The sequence below is a fragment of the Haliotis cracherodii genome, unplaced genomic scaffold, assembly GCF_022045235.1.
Source record: "Haliotis cracherodii isolate W230 unplaced genomic scaffold, xgHalCrac1.p SCAF_3, whole genome shotgun sequence".
Lineage (NCBI taxonomy): Eukaryota > Metazoa > Mollusca > Gastropoda > Lepetellida > Haliotidae > Haliotis > Haliotis cracherodii.
Window position 1 is genome coordinate 3,681,627 of NW_027266286.1, and position 16,805 is coordinate 3,698,431.

Consider the following 16,805-nt stretch of genomic DNA (forward strand, 5'->3'; position numbering starts at 1 on the left):
TGCTGGTTCATAAGAAGTTACAGATGAAAGAACGCATGCAGTATATTGTGGTACGTATCACAATACATGAATCATTATTGCATAAATTGCAATACAAACTTCAGGCCAGTACCCATCACTGTAAAAAGTAATACTGTATTTGACGTAAAAAGTGCCCACGGCAATATTTGCTAATATATTGGCTAGTGAACAATTCCAATTAGCGCCCCTTCCGATTGATCAATATTCATAAAACTTATTTATTCATCTATAATACACACTCATTTGTTACATGCACCCTTACTTATGGGCAATTAAATTCTGGAGAAATATATCTGTTGTATAAAATTATTTCAGGTTTTGAGCATAAACCACGAAATTTGCGATCGTTTAACTCTGGGATTTTTCCACCAAAATAATATTCTAATAAAAGCCCACTATTTCTAATTTTGAGAGCGTCTGGGCACTTATTAGGTCGAATAAGGTAATTCTTTTTGTTTTTTTAAAAGTTAAGCATAGACTACTCTATAAAATAAATTAGTTCGGCATAGTGGTGGTGGTAGATAAGTAGATAACTTGAAGGTGATCCGATTTATTGATATGCAAGGACAGGACTATTTTGCAATAAAGGTATTGTCTTACTTTTGTAAAAAAAAAGTCTGTGTGTTGCACTAATTGTATTGACTGTACAGTATTTGTAAATTTTAATAAATGCAAATATGCAATATTTATTTGTATCCTACCATGATAAGCAGGATGACATTGTTTGGGCAGTGGGGTAGCCTACTGGTTAAAGCGTTTGCTCATCATGCCGAGGACCTGGGTTTCATTCCCCAAATGGGTGCAATGTGTGAAGGCCATCTCTGGTGTCCCCTACAGTGATATTGTTGGAAAATTGCTAAAAGTGGTGTGAAACTCACTCACTCACTCGTAAGAGGCGAACAACTGGATCAGGTGGTCCCGCTCGCTGACTTGGTTGATGCATGTCATCGTATCCAAATTGCGTGAATCTATGCTCATGATATCAATCACTGTATTGTCTGGTCCAGACTCAATTATTTACAGACCGTCATTATATGGCTGGAATATTGCTGAGTGTGGCATAAACAACAAACAAACAAATCTTTGCTAAGGAAGGCATTAGAGAAAATCCAAAGATGCATGTTCGACATCGAAACATCATCATCAAGACGATAAAAAAGATGGAATTGTAACTTTAGACGGAATTATCACATTCCTGCTTGTAATGGTAGAGGCAATGAGGAATATGTGTTTGTAACACTCAGAATCATGGTTGTGATGTAATGGCCCTGTCTACAGCATTATCCCGCTTCTGTTAAACAACACATAATGATACAATTGTGATCCCCCACTTTCCTTACATTTATTTAAATGACATGTTCAGCCAGGTGTAGAACAAGAGTGAGTGAGTATCGTTTTACGCCGCTTTTAAGCAATATTCCAGCAATATCACGGCGGGGGACACCAGAAATGGGCTTCACACATTGTACCCATGTTGGGAATCGAACCTGGGTCTTCAGCGTGACAAACGAACGCTTTAGCCACTAGGCTACCTGACCGCCCTGCATAGAACAATAGAAGGATTACCGAGGGTATTCAACTTTTAGGTAAGATCAGTTCACCCTTGACTCTCATTGGCGCTATATGGCTGAAATAATGCAGATGTGGCACAAAATTTTGACTCACTCTCTCTCCATGTCTCTATTATATAATTCCCGCCCATAACTATTAACAATGTTCACATGTAATCAAGATGTTGTAAGGCATAAATAAAGACAAAAAATATACAATACATAATTATGTTGATCTATCAAATATTTGATATCTATACAATAATAAACCTTAAACTGTTGGTAATAAAATTTTATGTATTATATATATATGTTATATATGTGGGGCGGTCGCGTAGCCTAGTGGTTAAAGCGTTCGATCGTAACGCCGAAGACCCGGGTGCAATTCCCGACATGGGTACAATGTGTGAAGCCCATTTCTGGTGTCCCCCGCCGTGATATTGCTGGAATATTGCTAAAAGCAACGTAAAACCAAACTCACTAACTCACTCACTGTTATATATGTTCTAAAACATTGGTTATAAAATTGATGTAATAAACAAGTTATTCCACTTGCTTCACTTCAACTATCTGACCCAAGCTGACAAGACCCCTAACCCCTTAGTCGTTACCCCCCAGGAGTGTTGGGAAAGAGACGGGACAACAATAGATAGATCAAGGTTACTCACTGTATGGCCGATAATGTCGGTTCCACTGCCAATAGGATCGGGCCCATGGCCACAGGGAGTAGTAGGCAGGATGGAGGCTAACAGCCATGTTTCTCCAAGGTGACAATGCAATGTCTGAGTCTTTTCCTCAGTTCTGCGTTTATATGCCAAGATGGTGGTGTTGTGAGTGTGAAACATATGGACACAAATAGAAGTGTTGAAAACGTCACAGTTATATGACAGGAAGAGGCATATGTCCACGTTTTTTTTATGTGTGAGTGAGGGAGTATAGTTTGAGGTACTGCCAGTGTCAAGTTATTAATGTTAACTCACTCACTCGTAGTAAAATGGCATTTGTGTTTCTGCCAGTCCTTTAACAAGGCCAGGTTTTCTGTCCTTTCTAGTTGTGGATATTTGGCCCAACATTTGACCTATCGACCTGAACGTTTGGGCCCGTTGAGGGCGGGAGGAAAAGATGGAAATGATAAATGTTTCGGCTGAATTGGCTGTTTAATGCAATGATGGTTTCTTGAGTCTATACTTTCCCATCTTCCCAAGGCAAGGGAGTTAACTGACTGTAAAAGTCCAGTTTCCACCCTTGCCGAACTAGGCTGGTATTATGTAGTTACATTTTGGCTGGACTAACGAGTCTTTGCATAGTCCAAGCAAAATCGCGCACAGAAGTCGAAATCCAGTTAGTAAACTGTCGTGCAGATTTAGGTCAATTGCAGGATTTGCAAAGCATGTGCACCGCCAACTCGTTGTCAACAGATATTTTCCAAGTCTTTACACGTTTTTAATCAAGGTGCTCACGTGATTTGATGCACTTCACGAGGAAAGACCTGTGTAATCACAATATAGATCCTGATTATCGATCAGATCGTCTTCACTTGGCGCCGCCATTTTGTTTGAAACAAATGCATGTGATACGAGAGGTGGAATATGATTGGTCCATAGGAAAGGCTTATAAGGGACATAACTCCTAATAACCACTGGTGGCGCTACGATCGAGCCCAGGAATTCCAGCCTAGTTCGGCAAGGGTGGAAACTGGACTTTTATAGTCAGTTAACTCCCTTGCTTCAGGAAGATGATACTTACCACATCTTCCCGACTGCAGTTCAGTTTATTTATATTGAAAGCAACATTAGATGAGTTTGTTTTTTTACATTTTACTTGTAGACATTTTTTATGACAATGACGGCATTTCTAGAAAGTAAGCTGATCTGAAACCTTACATTGCTTAAGATGGCAATGAGATTCGCTGTGCAGAGTTTCGTCCCTTGACCACACCAGAAGCCTATGATTGCGAGTTCGAATCCTGGTTCGCCCTGATTATGTTTCTAGGTTTGTCAGCACCATACCCCTGCTCATGGGTTTCACCGAAGTGGTAAACGTCTGAGACCTTCATCACTTCAGGTTTTCCTCCCACATTAAGCTGACATGCTGTGATATAACTGGAATAATGTTAAAAACGGCATTAAACCCAACTCACTCACTCATCAAACAACATTTACAGATGAATCTCTCTTCTTCTGCTTTAGACTGAGTTGACCTTGACCTGTGTTCAAGATGCAAACGTCCCCCGGAGGAAGTAAAGTGTCTTCCAATACAAACTGGTTTACGTCTGAGATACAACAGATGATGTGAGTATTTTAGCATATCCCTCACTACCACATATACCATATTCACTGTAATAACCGACCTGGGCTTGATAAATTGGGGGACTCATACACAGCAAGTTACATGTATTTTTTAGAGATCGCTGGTTGATAATAGTTGCAAGGCAATTATTTCCCCCTTCTTATAGTAACATTGCTGTTTCTGTAAAAAGACTCTACTTACAAATTGGTCTGGGGTGCCTAACATGGCCTAATACAGTGAATACTGTATCGGTATTGACAAGTAAATTTCTGCCTCCCTTATATGTCAAGAATTTGCAGATCCGTATCTTCCATCTGGCATTATATAGCTTATTTGGCAAGATCTTGCTGTGGAGTGATATCACCACACTCTGTTACAAGACGACATCATTATCCCTGAAGTGGAAGGGTGATATAGGAATGGGTGCTGTCTGTCCGTCCTTCTGTCCATCTGTCTGTCCATCACGTTTAGTTTCCTGAGCAGAAATGTTTCAAGACGACATTATTATACTGAGAGTGGAAGGGTGATATAGGAATGGGTGCTGTCCGTCCATCCTTCTGTCAGGGGGCACAGGTGGCCCAGTCGTCTAAGGCACCGCAATTCGCTGTGCAGAGTTGCGTCCCTTGGGCACGCCAGAAACCTATGATTGTGGATTTGAATACCGGTTCGCCTCGATTATGATTCTGGGTTTGTCAGTACTGTAACTGTGCTCGTGGATTTCACCGAAGTGGTAAACGCCTGAGACCTGCATCACTTAGGGCTTTCCTCCCACATTAAGCTTTTATAAAGATGGAAATAATAACTTAGCTGTAAGTTTGACAACTTATAGATATATTTTGGTTGAAGGATTTGCCAGAAACGTCTTTATTTTGCTCTTTGACATGTTCAATGAGGACCCGTTTTCGAAGTGTGTGTCCGAGAATTTTGTTTTCAATAACATTGTGGGAAATAGTGAATAATTTTTAATCTATCGATAAAAAATGATAAATTGAAATGGAATACATATTTCAGATATTGTAAAATGTGTTAGATTTAATAAATGAATGATATGACAGGTAGGTTCATAAAATTATATAGATCTACCCACTATTTTGACGTGACTACGGCTTGGCCGGTCTACCCGCCTGCGGTGTCTGGGGACTTGAGGCTGCTTGGTAGTGTACCGGCCTACGGTGCTGAAAGAGTATATTGGTTCTTCAATATACTTTCTTGAAACCTATTTTTCTTCTGACAATGTTTCGGCGATGCCATTTGGACCTTAGTCCTTGATATTGACAAAATACTGTTAACAAGGTCTGTGATTGGCTAACGTTTCTATTTCCGTTTTTTAAACCAAGCAGCGATGCCATTACATGGAAGAGAAACGTCATCGGATACCTCTCAGTTTCCAGCGTTCACACCGAAATATGGCTAGCACCGGAACCCAGCAAATTTTGGATATACATTATCACATGCGTTTTGGGAGCGAGAGAAACACGAAAAAATCAACAATTAATTATGTGTGAAGTGAACATTTTTCAAAATGAAAAACGTGTAAAGGGACGAGTGTATGTTATTTTTTTGCATCCTATTTTTTTTCAGTGCATATTTTTGTATATCGGACGCCATAAAGCAAACACTACAATGAAAGGGCGATATAGATGACTTCGTCTTCATGTTGTTGTTATAATTCAAGTTTAAAGTACAATTGTTATTGTTGTTATCGTCGTTATTATTGTTGTTGTTATTGTAGTTGTTGTTGTTGCTGCTGCCTAGGCATTTAGAGATTGTTTACATTGTGCTATAGGCTTTGTGGGCATCGTGTCTAGATATAGGAGTTTAAACGTGTAAGAATGATTGGTCCTGGCCTTTTAGTTGTCAGTTCCAAACAGAAACTTTCATAAAGAACAAGAATTCATGATTCTACTTTGAAAATGACTGTCGATTATTTGGGGAATTTTAGTCCTGTTTCAAGAAAAAATCTTTGATTAAGTTAGAATGGACATTAACAACTTCCATTAACAACAAGAATTCATGATTCTTTTTTGAAAATGACCCTCGATTATAAGGGTAGTCCTATTTCCAGAAACTATTGTTTGATTAAGTTAGAATGGGCATATAATAAGCATGTTTCCTCATCATCCTGTTACCTCTGATCCTTCAGCCCTCATGGAGTGCCCTCCCTACCTTTCTGAGGGGTGGTCAGGTAGCCTAGTGGTTAAAGCATTCGCTCATCACGCCTAAGACCCGGGTTCGATTCCCGACATGGGTACAATGTGTCAAGCCCATTTCTGGTGTCCCCCGCCGTGATATGGCTGGAATATTGCTAAAAGCGGCGTAAAACCATACTCACTCACTCACTCACTCACAACTGTGCCAACTGGCAGTGATAAGGAGTACACAACATGCTGGACCTTGCCATAAGTTACATTCAAATGATAAAAACCTGGAATCCATCTAGAAATTGAAATGTCTCAAGAACAGACTAACACTTCTGGGATTCCGGGTTAGAGGCCATCCCAAGACATGGTTTCTTGCAATGGGGGACGTCATCATTGGGGCAGTCAGGCCCTGTGACCTGGTTAATTGTGTGTCATCGTACCCAGATGGTGCTCTTGACTGCTCGTAATATCAATCACTGGTTTATTACATACGGACGATTATTTACAGGTGGAACGTTACTGAGAGCACCATTAACCAACAAACAAACTGAAGAAATGAAGTTTCAGAATGTAAGCATCTTTGTACTGGACGTCTAGAGAGTTCTTAGTTCCAAGGCCCAGTGCACACTTCTACCATGGCTAGCTCAGGCGTCTAAGATGCCGCAATTTGCTGTGCCCTGATTATGTTTCTAGGTTTGTCATCACTATACCCGTGCTCATGGGTTTCACCAGTGGTAAATGTCTGAAACCTGCATCACTTTGGACTTTCCTTCCACCTCAAGCTGACACGCCGTGATATAACTGGAATACTGTTAAAAGTAGCACTAAACCCAACTCACTCACTATTTACTGTTCGGTTTATACAAAGCATACAATATAACTGAACAAGTAAATTATGTGGTGTTTTAGGGACTTGGATCAAACTTGCTGGAACTACCAATCCTTGAATATAGCTCCCCTTTAAGAGACAATCTCGCGTATAAGGCCCTGCCACAAAAATAATTTGATTGCTGTTTTCACCTCCCCTGGCACTCTGGTCAGTGTGTAAGCAGTCACCCTAACGTTGTTAGCGGGAGCGATATGTGACCAGTTTGACCACTGCATGAGAGGCAGCCTCTTCACAAGTCCCTTGCTCTTTTTAATCACTTGTCAAGTGTCCATCCATGGGCCCAGAGACAAAATTAGCAGGATTTTCATCCAATTTATCGTGATTTGCCAGCCCTGTGAGACTGGGGTACTCTATTGTCGTCCGTCACAGCATACAAATGTAAATGATGTGTATGAATGACAAAAACCTCACGATGGAAAAAAAAGGTTTGTGGAAGAAATTTTAAAATTGCCAGGCAGATGGTAGCTACTGTTGGCTTATCAAGGACTATGGTAAAAATGTGGCAAACAGCAGTAGCTCAAACTCTCAACAGCTACTTGAACCTTGTGTGGAGCTCCGACAGCATGTCCCTCCATCTCGATATCCCCATCCCCCATCACTTAATCCCCTCCCCCCTCATTTCGTCCCCTCCCCCTCATTTTGTCCCCTCCCCTCATTTCATCCCCCTTCCTCTGCACAATTCATATGAACTTGCTGGCTTGAACGTCTCTTATGAAACATGTCCCACTTAAAAATAGTATTATTTGGCCATCAGTTATAAATTCATGATTGCATTTTCAATGATAAAGAGATTTTTTGGTGATACTTTTGTTTGTGTAAAAAGAAATTGTGCAGCTGGTTCATTGTGCTCGTTGCAGCAGTTAGTGAATATGTTGATTTGAACCTGAGGTGGCCGGGAGTGGAGCCGACACTCACTATTTGTCACTACAGTATTGTGGGTTGCTTAATACTTGGTCGTCGACAACACTCACTCCGCTTGTCATGCAAACAGCATTGTTTGCTCATAGTATCAAAGATCACTCACATCTTTTCACTGATTTTGCTGTTGGTTAGACTATGGAATTGGAGGCACATCAAAACAGGTTGAGAGGAGATCAGGGATATTAATCTTGTTACCTTGGTCACATGTTGTGTCCTACCTTCAAATTTCAATTTCAAGAATGTTTTTGTTAGAAATGTTTAATGAAATAGTTTGGTGCTGTGAGCTGGGTAATTTGTGGACTAGTTATAAGGACTAGTGACTAGCCTTTCATACAGAGCATATATTGAAGAAAACTAGCATCCCCTTCTCATCTCTACCAGCCTATACTTATCCCCTTTTCTCTAGCAGCCTATACTCATCCCCTTTTCAGCTCTACCAGCCTATACTCATCACCTTTCAGCTCTACCAGCCTATACTCATCACCTTTCAGCTCTACCAGCCTATACTCATCACCTTTCAGCTCTACCAGCCTATACTCATCACCTTTCCAGCTCTACCAGCCTATACTCATCCCCTTTTCAGCTCTACCAGCCTATACTCATCACCTTTCAGCTCTACCAGCCTATACTCATCACCTTTCAGCTCTACCAGCCTATACTCATCACCTTTCAGCTCTACCAGCCTATACTCATCACCTTTCAGCTCTACCAGCCTATACTCATCCCCTTTTCAGCTCTACCAGCCTATACTCATCACCTTTCAGCTCTACCAGCCTACACCCATCCCCTTCTCAGCTCTACCAGCCTATACTCATCACCTTTCAGCTCTACCAGCCTATACTCATCACCTTTCAGCTCTACCAGCCTATACTCATCACCTTTCAGCTCTACCAGCCTATACTCATCACCTTTCCAGCTCTACCAGCCTATACTCATCCCCTTTTCAGCTCTACCAGCCTATACTCATCACCTTTCAGCTCTACCAGCCTATACTCATCACCTTTCAGCTCTACCAGCCTATACTCATCACCTTTCAGCTCTACCAGCCTATACTCATCACCTTTCCAGCTCTACCAGCCTATACTCATCCCCTGATTGTATGCATAAACCAGGTGATAAATTCTAATCGATTAAAGAAATATAAGTGTTCATTTCATTGAACATCCATAGAATATTCTTTTAAGATTCAAACATTAAGCTGTAAATTATATACATATACTCATGTTTATTAATAAAGGTTAGGCTTAAAAAACTTAGATATAACATAATCATGCTAATATATTTTAATGGAATCAGTTTTTTTCTAACACAATGGAGTGCTAAACATCCTTGAATATCCAAAATAAACTCTTTCCTTGATGTCCGGTGAGATTTAATAAAAACAAACCTAGATACAACATATATTAATCATGCTAATATATTTTAATGGAATCAGTTTTTTCTTACACGTTGGAGAGCATATCTAAACCTCTTGAATCTCTGAAATAAACCTCCTCCTCCTCCTTGATGTCTGGTGAGATCAACACTGACTGTGTTAGCGGAGGACGCCGTACAGGGGAGGTGTGATGTTTGAATAGCATAAACAGACCCTCCGCCAGTTAGGTTAGGAGGAACTGTACACTTGTCACACATCGACAGGACACATGTAAAGACTTGATGATATTTATTGGCAACACTCGAAACGAGCCGCGAAACCCAAGCGAGCCTCCCAAGACAGGCGAGCTACCAAGGGGAGCTAACCCTGTTTACATTAAAGCATGCCAAGCAAACCTGCGTTGGCGTGACTGTCTTTTTTTTCTTCATGATAAACGTTATCTAAACAAACCATAATGAAGGAAATAGGCGTGAAAAACAACTTGGTAAGTAAACAATGATGTATTAAAGATCCAATTTCTGGTTAACCATGAAACCAATTGGTAAGTAAACCATCATAGGGTAGACTGCCCTCTGGTCGATGGGGATTATTCTGCCCCTCACAAACATAACATTTAATAAACAAACACAATACTTCAAAAGTCCAAAACATATTCGTCAAATCGCTTTGGTCGTTGACGTTGACGCGATGGCCTTGAAGTTGAAGATGACTGTATACCTGGGTCAAATTGATCCGACGCAGAACTGATGTCGGTTGGGTGATTGTCATCAAACACGTCATTCTTAAGCGGTGGCAGAGGAGGAGTAGAAATTTCCAGAGGAATGTGCGGAGTCTCCGGTGTCTGGTGAAGTGTCTCAGGAGGGTCATCATCGATGTCAGATGTGTCCTCACTGTTCGCTTCATGCACACGTGTCTTGTTCCAAAGTGGGACTTTAAAACATTCTGAGAGCTTAACTCTGTATGAAGTGTTCCGCAGTTGGGTCCCAACGAACTTGCGGACATTGCACCAGAGGCCATCTTTGGTGACTACTAGGTAACGATTCCGTGCACATGTTTTATTGCGATCGTTATGAAGGTACACCAGGTCGCCTATCTCAATTTGATCAATAACAGGTCGATGACTCCGAGGAGCCTTGGATTTTTCACTGTGACTGTGGTTTTTTTGGCGATTAACATGTTGCTCTGTTATCAACTGCTTGTCGGACAGAGGCAACTGACAGTTTGTGAATTGGTCTCTCTGGGTCCACATCTCTCGAGAAGACAGGCCTCGTGAACGAATGCGTGTGTTTAGGCGGGCGACAGCGATGGCAAGAGCTGTTGGTGTAGTGGGGCCCCGTACAGGGTCTTGGCGCACAAGCTCATCCTCTAATTCTTGTATGGCCTTTTCAGCAACTGGGTTCTTGTTCACATTCTTCACTCTGCCTATTTCTAGGGTAATTCTATGTTGCTGGAGACGTTCATCCGTGACTAGACTGCTAAAGCCTGGGGCTGGGTCAGTGCGGATAACAGCGTGAGGGCCATCAAGTGGACGGAATTCAATGCAAAGACGAATCAATGCCTCACACAGGGTGGAGCCACGCTCATCGGTAATGATGCACGCCGCAGTGTAGGATGTGACACATTCACGTAGAACGAGGATTAGTTGTCGTTCCCTGCGCATAACATCTGACGCAAATGCAAACCCAACAGTTTCAGGTGGGTCACTGGTGCTTTGGTCCACAACAACATGAGGTGTCTTACGCAAGGAGGCGCACCGGTGACAAGATTTTGAGACAGTGTTTATGGATCTGTCAAGGTCCAAAGCAAAGAAGTATCTATGGCATACTTGCTTGAGTTGGTGTGCAGATGGATGATCCAGTTGTATGTGTAGGGCGGTCAGGACTCCATCTAATACTTGTCTTGGAACAACAATGCACTCTCTTGGTGAACCGAGTGGCTCAGATTTTCGGACAACAAGCAATCCATCCTTGGAGATGGTTGCTGTATTTAGGTATCGTTTGACATCCCTGATGTTTGTTACCTTCTTGGAAGGTCGGGTACCTTGGAGAAGATGAGCATGTGTTCGTCGAAGATCCTGGCACTCCTCTTGCAAGGAACGCCAAGCAGACCTGCTTGTGAAAGGAAGGCGGGTTGTTCCATTCATGATGTCCTCTATAGACAGTTGTCGAACAACAGAGCTTTCTGTGCGCTCAATGAAGGAGCAGATTTGGCAAGAGGGATTGTCACATTCTGGTGCATTTCTGCTTGCAAAATCGGATGGCACATTTGCAGAACCAGCGAGGTGTTGTATTGTTGCTTGGTAGCGGCTAACTGTCGATAAGAAGGTAGACACCCGAGGACTAGCAGAGAACTCCCCACGGCATAACTTCTCAAATGCCAAAACACATGGTCTACTGTCGGTAAGGACACATGCTTTGTGTTTTGACTGGATAATGAAAGGACTGAAATGCTTTGTAGCGATAGCAATTGAAAGGGCTTCCACTTCACATGGTAACCATGCGACCTGTTGTCGCCGAAGCTTGGCACTGAAGAATCCTGCTAGTCGTGGCGAGTCACTACGTGTTACATAAAGTGTTGCTCCAATTCCTGGCTTCCTAACAGCACCATCAGTTACAATCCAGAGTTGGTCATCGGGGTGGGGCAGTACTATGGATTTGTTGGATGCGAGACCAGCCTGTGCTGTTTTGAAGGCATTGAGCAAAGAATCAGACCACAGAAGCTTTTCACTAGACTGGCGACCGCCCACTTCAGCATCAAGTGGGGCAAGGAGTGTGGAACAACCAGGTATTACACGGGACAAGACCTTGTAAGCTCCTATAAATGACCGTAAGCCAGTCACTGTTTCCGGAGGTGAACAAGAAGCCAGAGTTGATATGCGGTGTTGACTTGCCTGAATGGATCCTTGGTGCCATTGCCATCCTAGGATGGTTGTTGTCCTGGGAGCAATGACTGTCTTGTTAGGAGATAATCTGAGATTGTTGTGTTTGAGCGCTTCAAGTACGCGTCTCCAATGACGAAGTAACTCATCCGGGCTATCAGCACCACAATAAAGGTCGTCAGCAAGCTTAGCAATCACCCCTTCCTCTAAAAGATCCCCTAGTACGCGGCACATGAGCTCCTCCAATGCAGTTTCAGACCCCGGCATTCCCATTGCAGACCTGGCATATACTCTCACACCACGGAACGGGGTCACTACACCGCAGTATTTCATCGACTCCTTGGACAGAGGAATCTGATAAAAGGCATTGGTTAAATCTGCGGTTATAATGTACTTCCACTTGGCAATCTGTCTTAGAGTAGAATCGACATCAGGCATGAGGGAAGGTTGTGGCTTACTGTATCGTCCTACATCAGAGAAGGCGGTCACCAATCTGTAACCACCACTGGACTTCTTGATTAGGAAAGAAGGGTTGAGGTATTCTACTTGGATACCTGCATCTTCAGGTCGTACAAATACACCCATCCGCTCAAGTTCATCGAACTTTTGTTGGAGCTCAGAAAGTTTATCTCGTGAGTATTGCGGGACACGACCCTTCCGTTGTGGAGGTTGTACAGGTCCCATGTTAACAAATGCTTGAAAGGGGCCTGAAGCACCATTATAGCCATCGATATGTTGGTTAAACACATCGTCGAACTCCGTAAGTAGTAACTCAAACTGAGATTTGGTATCTTGCGGGAGGATATTGTCTGGGTCTACACAAACAGTGGATGAGAAACCAATGTCCTTAATTTGAGGGGACATAGTTGGTGGTAGCAGATGTGCCGGCTCAACATCATAATCAGGGTCGCAGTCAGGTATAAAAACTGGGCGAATCTGGCAAAAGTGCTCGTGTTTCTTGAGCAGTTGTGGAGTGTCGGACAGATTCGGGATCCTGATTTTGCCTGAGACGCTTGAGATAATTCCTAATTCTGGCCAAGTGGATGATAAGGTAGAGCGTCCAGGTCTGGTATCTATGCGGGGTTCTATGGCAAATGTGAAATCCGAAGGAGCAAAGCTTTCAGGAACCGGCACCTCAATAAAGTCTCCAGGCCATATGGTAGTAGAAGTGTCTGGGGCTCTGAGTACACAAGCTCGTCTCACAGTATGTTCGTCACCAGTTGTTTCTGTGGAACCGTATGTGTATGTCGTGCCATCACCAAGTATGATCTGATGTTTTGCAGGGCGTACTGCCACATCGTTGGCCTCCATAAATGGTATGCCTGCAAGGACTTCTACGTCCAGGTTTTCCACCACAAGACCATTAAAGTCGAACTCCTTGTTGTCGCGTGTGAAAAGTATTCTTGTCTCTCCAACGACCTTCAGTGGGGAAGAGCCATCTGCCTGATGGGCTGACTGAGAGCTAGTCTTGATGTCAGCGCCGAGGCCTGTTGCTGTTGAGAGGCGGATCATGTTACCAGTAGCTCCACTATCTACAGTGACTCGTGCCGTCTGGTGGCCACAGAAACAGTACATATAGGGCGACTGACGGACTTGCACACGAAGAGTGGAGACAGGTTCAGTAGATGGCACTGCACATGCATTTTCAACTGTATCACTAGCATCGTCAGCAGGGTCATCAAGTATACTGGCAATTTGTCTTGCTTTGACCATGTATCTCCGGTCATGATCTGGAAGGAACTTACACTCGCTGAGATAATGAACGTGATCGCTGCGTCCTGCAGCTTTACACAGTGGGCATGATTTTTGAAACTTTCTACCCGTTTGTTGTGCTTTAGCAAAACGTGAGGATGACGAGCGCTGTTGTGAAGTGTTTGTCCTCATAACCTTAGCATCCTCTGCTGTGCGGATTTCATCTAAAAGTGAATCTAGAGCCTGTGAGATTTCAGGTTTCAAAGAGGAAATTGTTCGTGAGCGAAGATCTGTCCCATAACGTTGTTTGACGAGCTTTGGAAGTTCAACGTGTATCAGCCTCAGCCATGTGAGCACAACAAAATTTTCTAACGATGGTGACAATTCCTCGTCCTCTTCAGGTGCATTGCCATAGTGGGTTATTCCCCCTTCACGGCGGAGTAAATTGTCCTCCACAAAAGCCATTAGTCTCTGATACAAATCTTCCGGTCTCTCGTCATTTTCAAGTTTGATTTCGGCAAAGTCAATGAAATGAGCGCCGGTTGCTTGGAACCCGAAATGTAGGCGTATGGCATGCCATATGGCATCTACAGACGTTGAGGATTTTATTATGGTGTTCCGTGAAATTATCGGACAATAATTGGCAATCTGGCCGAGCATGAGCTCCAAACTGCTAACCTTCTGTCTTGCAGTTCTTCTAATAGCTTCACGGACGTCTTCCCCGTCGTCAGTCATGCCCCTGAGTGGCGTGGCCCTAGTTTTCTTATGCCAGACTGCCCCGTCGGCAAGAAATGGAGTAAAATTTGTGTCCAAAGATAATGTATAAAGGAGATTTTGCCTCCAGTTCTCGAAAGAATTTACAGTCTCAATCTTACCGAGGCACCATTGCTTCGGGGCACGTTGAGCGTTGGCCATAATGACAGTCTTGTTTACTCTGCGTTATCCAGGCACTCTACCGCCTGACCTGTTGAGCACGTTCAGTGAAAGTATGCAAGTACTACAGTTCGTTGTGTCGCCTGCTTCGTTAGACGAGAGTTCAAACCCGCTGCCACCACGCCAGTTAGGTTAGGAGGAACTGTACACTTGTCACACATCGACAGGACACATGTAAAGACTTGATGATATTTATTGGCAACACTCGAAACGAGCCGCGAAACCCAAGCGAGCCTCCCAAGACAGGCGAGCTACCAAGGGGAGCTAACCCTGTTTACATTAAAGCATGCCAAGCAAACCTGCGTTGGCGCTCTATCATTACCTGGCTACACAAATCCATGCTACTATTGAAAAGTTGTTACATGGTCTTCACACATAGTTAGAGCCCTCTTTCAACCAATCAATGAGCTGTCGCCACATCACGTTGAGAACAAAAGCGTCTCGGGTGTGTTGAGCAGTGTTCGATATTGCATCTTCATCTCTCGTCATTCACTGAACCCTTCGCAGGTGCAACAACTGAGATTTCAACCAATGGAGAACTTTGGAATTTTTTGCCCCCTTTGACCAAACCCATTATAAGTATTAGCTGGTGAAAGTAGTTTTAATCACTTAAACAAGGCCATTATTGAAGCATATGTTTAGTCGTCTGTGTCGTTTCTCAAGTCTATTAACTCTTTTAGGCGGTAAAATTGCAGGGTTTTTTGTGACGTAACCCCCCAGTGGGGAACGTTTGTTCTTTGGCTGGGACTCGTTCCGGCTGAACGCATGTGGAGTTGTGTGTTTGTGTGGCAGTGCAGTCGAGCTCAGCTGCGAGGGGTACTGGCCCACTCTGCAGCTGTTTTCCTCACAACTGTTTCTGGATGGCGTAATCAGTGCACTCTTTAAGAGCAAAAGTAATAAATTCGAAACCTTGGTGAATGAATTATTGTCTTTTGAAAAGTAGTGATACCAGAGGTTGTGAAAATTAAAAAAGGGTTTATGAATGTGCTTATTGATTATGTTTAATTCATTAGGGTTGGCTTTTGTTACATGTGTGCAGGAATGAAAAAATCTATGTAGGATAGTTTTACAACTTGTTAAAAGTTGGTTTGTTCACACGGGGTTGTGTTTGCATAAATGTTATTGCTTGAGACTTTTATTGGAAGGAGATTTATGTAATTTTACATGGAAACAGCTTTTAATGAAAAATGTTTAATAAAATGCAATTTTCATAAAGTTGAATTATATAAGTTTATAGTTTCGGTAATGATACACAATCGAATAAATTTTATATGTACATAATAGTGCAAAGGTAATTACTGAAACTATAAATGACAGTTGAATATGATACTATAATGCTTAAAAAATTAATTTCTGAAATATCATGTGTACTTTTTGAACTGTGTAGTTTGGAAGTCTTTTGGCAAGTTGGGTGTGTTTAACTGAGTAGCCCAGGAAATGAAGTAATGGTACTTGTTACACCCAGCTGACTCACGTGGTACGTTTCCACGTTAGTTGTGTGACGTCCATTGTGCAGGAGCCACAACAAATTCACTAGAAAATGAAACGGGTTCGAGTCACGTTTAATGATTAATGAAATCAGTATGGAACCGTTCAAAGCTTGAACATTGATACATTTGGAGAATTGATGGGATTCTAAGGGTGACCAAAATGGCATTTGTCAAATAGGATGTTCCCAGCGAGACGCTATGCCTAACTTCGAGGTGGTGTTAGTGTAAAAATGGGGATGACTACAGCAACCACTGCATCGATGTATAATGGTGCGCACATGTTTATTTGTGTCTTAATTGTTTTACGCTGCACTCAACAATATTCCAGCTATATGACGGCGGTCTGTAAATAATCAAGTCTGGACCAGACAATCCAGTGATAGCTATCACGAGCATTGATCCACGGAATTGGGATACAATGGTATGCATCAACTAAGTCAACGAGCCTGACCACCCGATTCTGTTTTTCGCCTTTTACGGCAAGAATGGCATTAACTCATTCTAACAGCCTTGTAGTGGGTGGCCATTTTGGTTGCCAGTTTGACCAACTTCAAGGGTTAAACATTAATATATATATTTTAACAGTCCACATTAAAGGTCTGCTATAGAGTTGCCATCTACCTATG

At 42.6% G+C, this 16,805-nt stretch overlaps 3 protein-coding genes across 5 annotated transcripts in view; 1 reads left to right on the plus strand and 2 right to left on the minus strand.

Moving 5' to 3' along the window:
* The window catches only part of LOC139473694 (runt-related transcription factor 1-like), a 66,434-nt gene that overhangs the window by 24,282 nt on the left and 25,347 nt on the right, over positions 1-16,805 (minus strand). Inside the window, exon 1 of one of the 2 annotated variants that reach the window (XM_071256405.1) lies at positions 15,012-15,029. The exons of the other annotated variant lie outside the window; for it this stretch is intronic. The gene's annotated coding sequence lies outside the window, so the exon portion shown is untranslated. Of the gene's footprint in view, positions 1-15,011; positions 15,030-16,805 lie in introns of those variants that run through there. 2 annotated transcript variants of the gene reach the window in all.
* Positions 1-16,805, plus strand: part of LOC139473695 (transcription initiation protein SPT3 homolog) — an 89,694-nt gene that overhangs the window by 5,288 nt on the left and 67,601 nt on the right. For both annotated transcript variants that reach the window (XM_071256406.1, XM_071256407.1), the window contains exon 2: positions 3,761-3,862. In XM_071256406.1, coding sequence (XP_071112507.1) covers positions 3,789-3,862 — 74 coding nt within the window. In that variant the 5' untranslated portion in view covers positions 3,761-3,788. The remainder of the gene's footprint in view (positions 1-3,760; positions 3,863-16,805) is intronic.
* LOC139473973 (uncharacterized) lies at positions 9,821-14,671 on the minus strand. The gene has a single exon (XM_071256839.1). It carries the CDS (start codon positions 14,669-14,671, stop codon positions 9,821-9,823), a length of 4,851 nt encoding a protein of 1,616 aa, XP_071112940.1.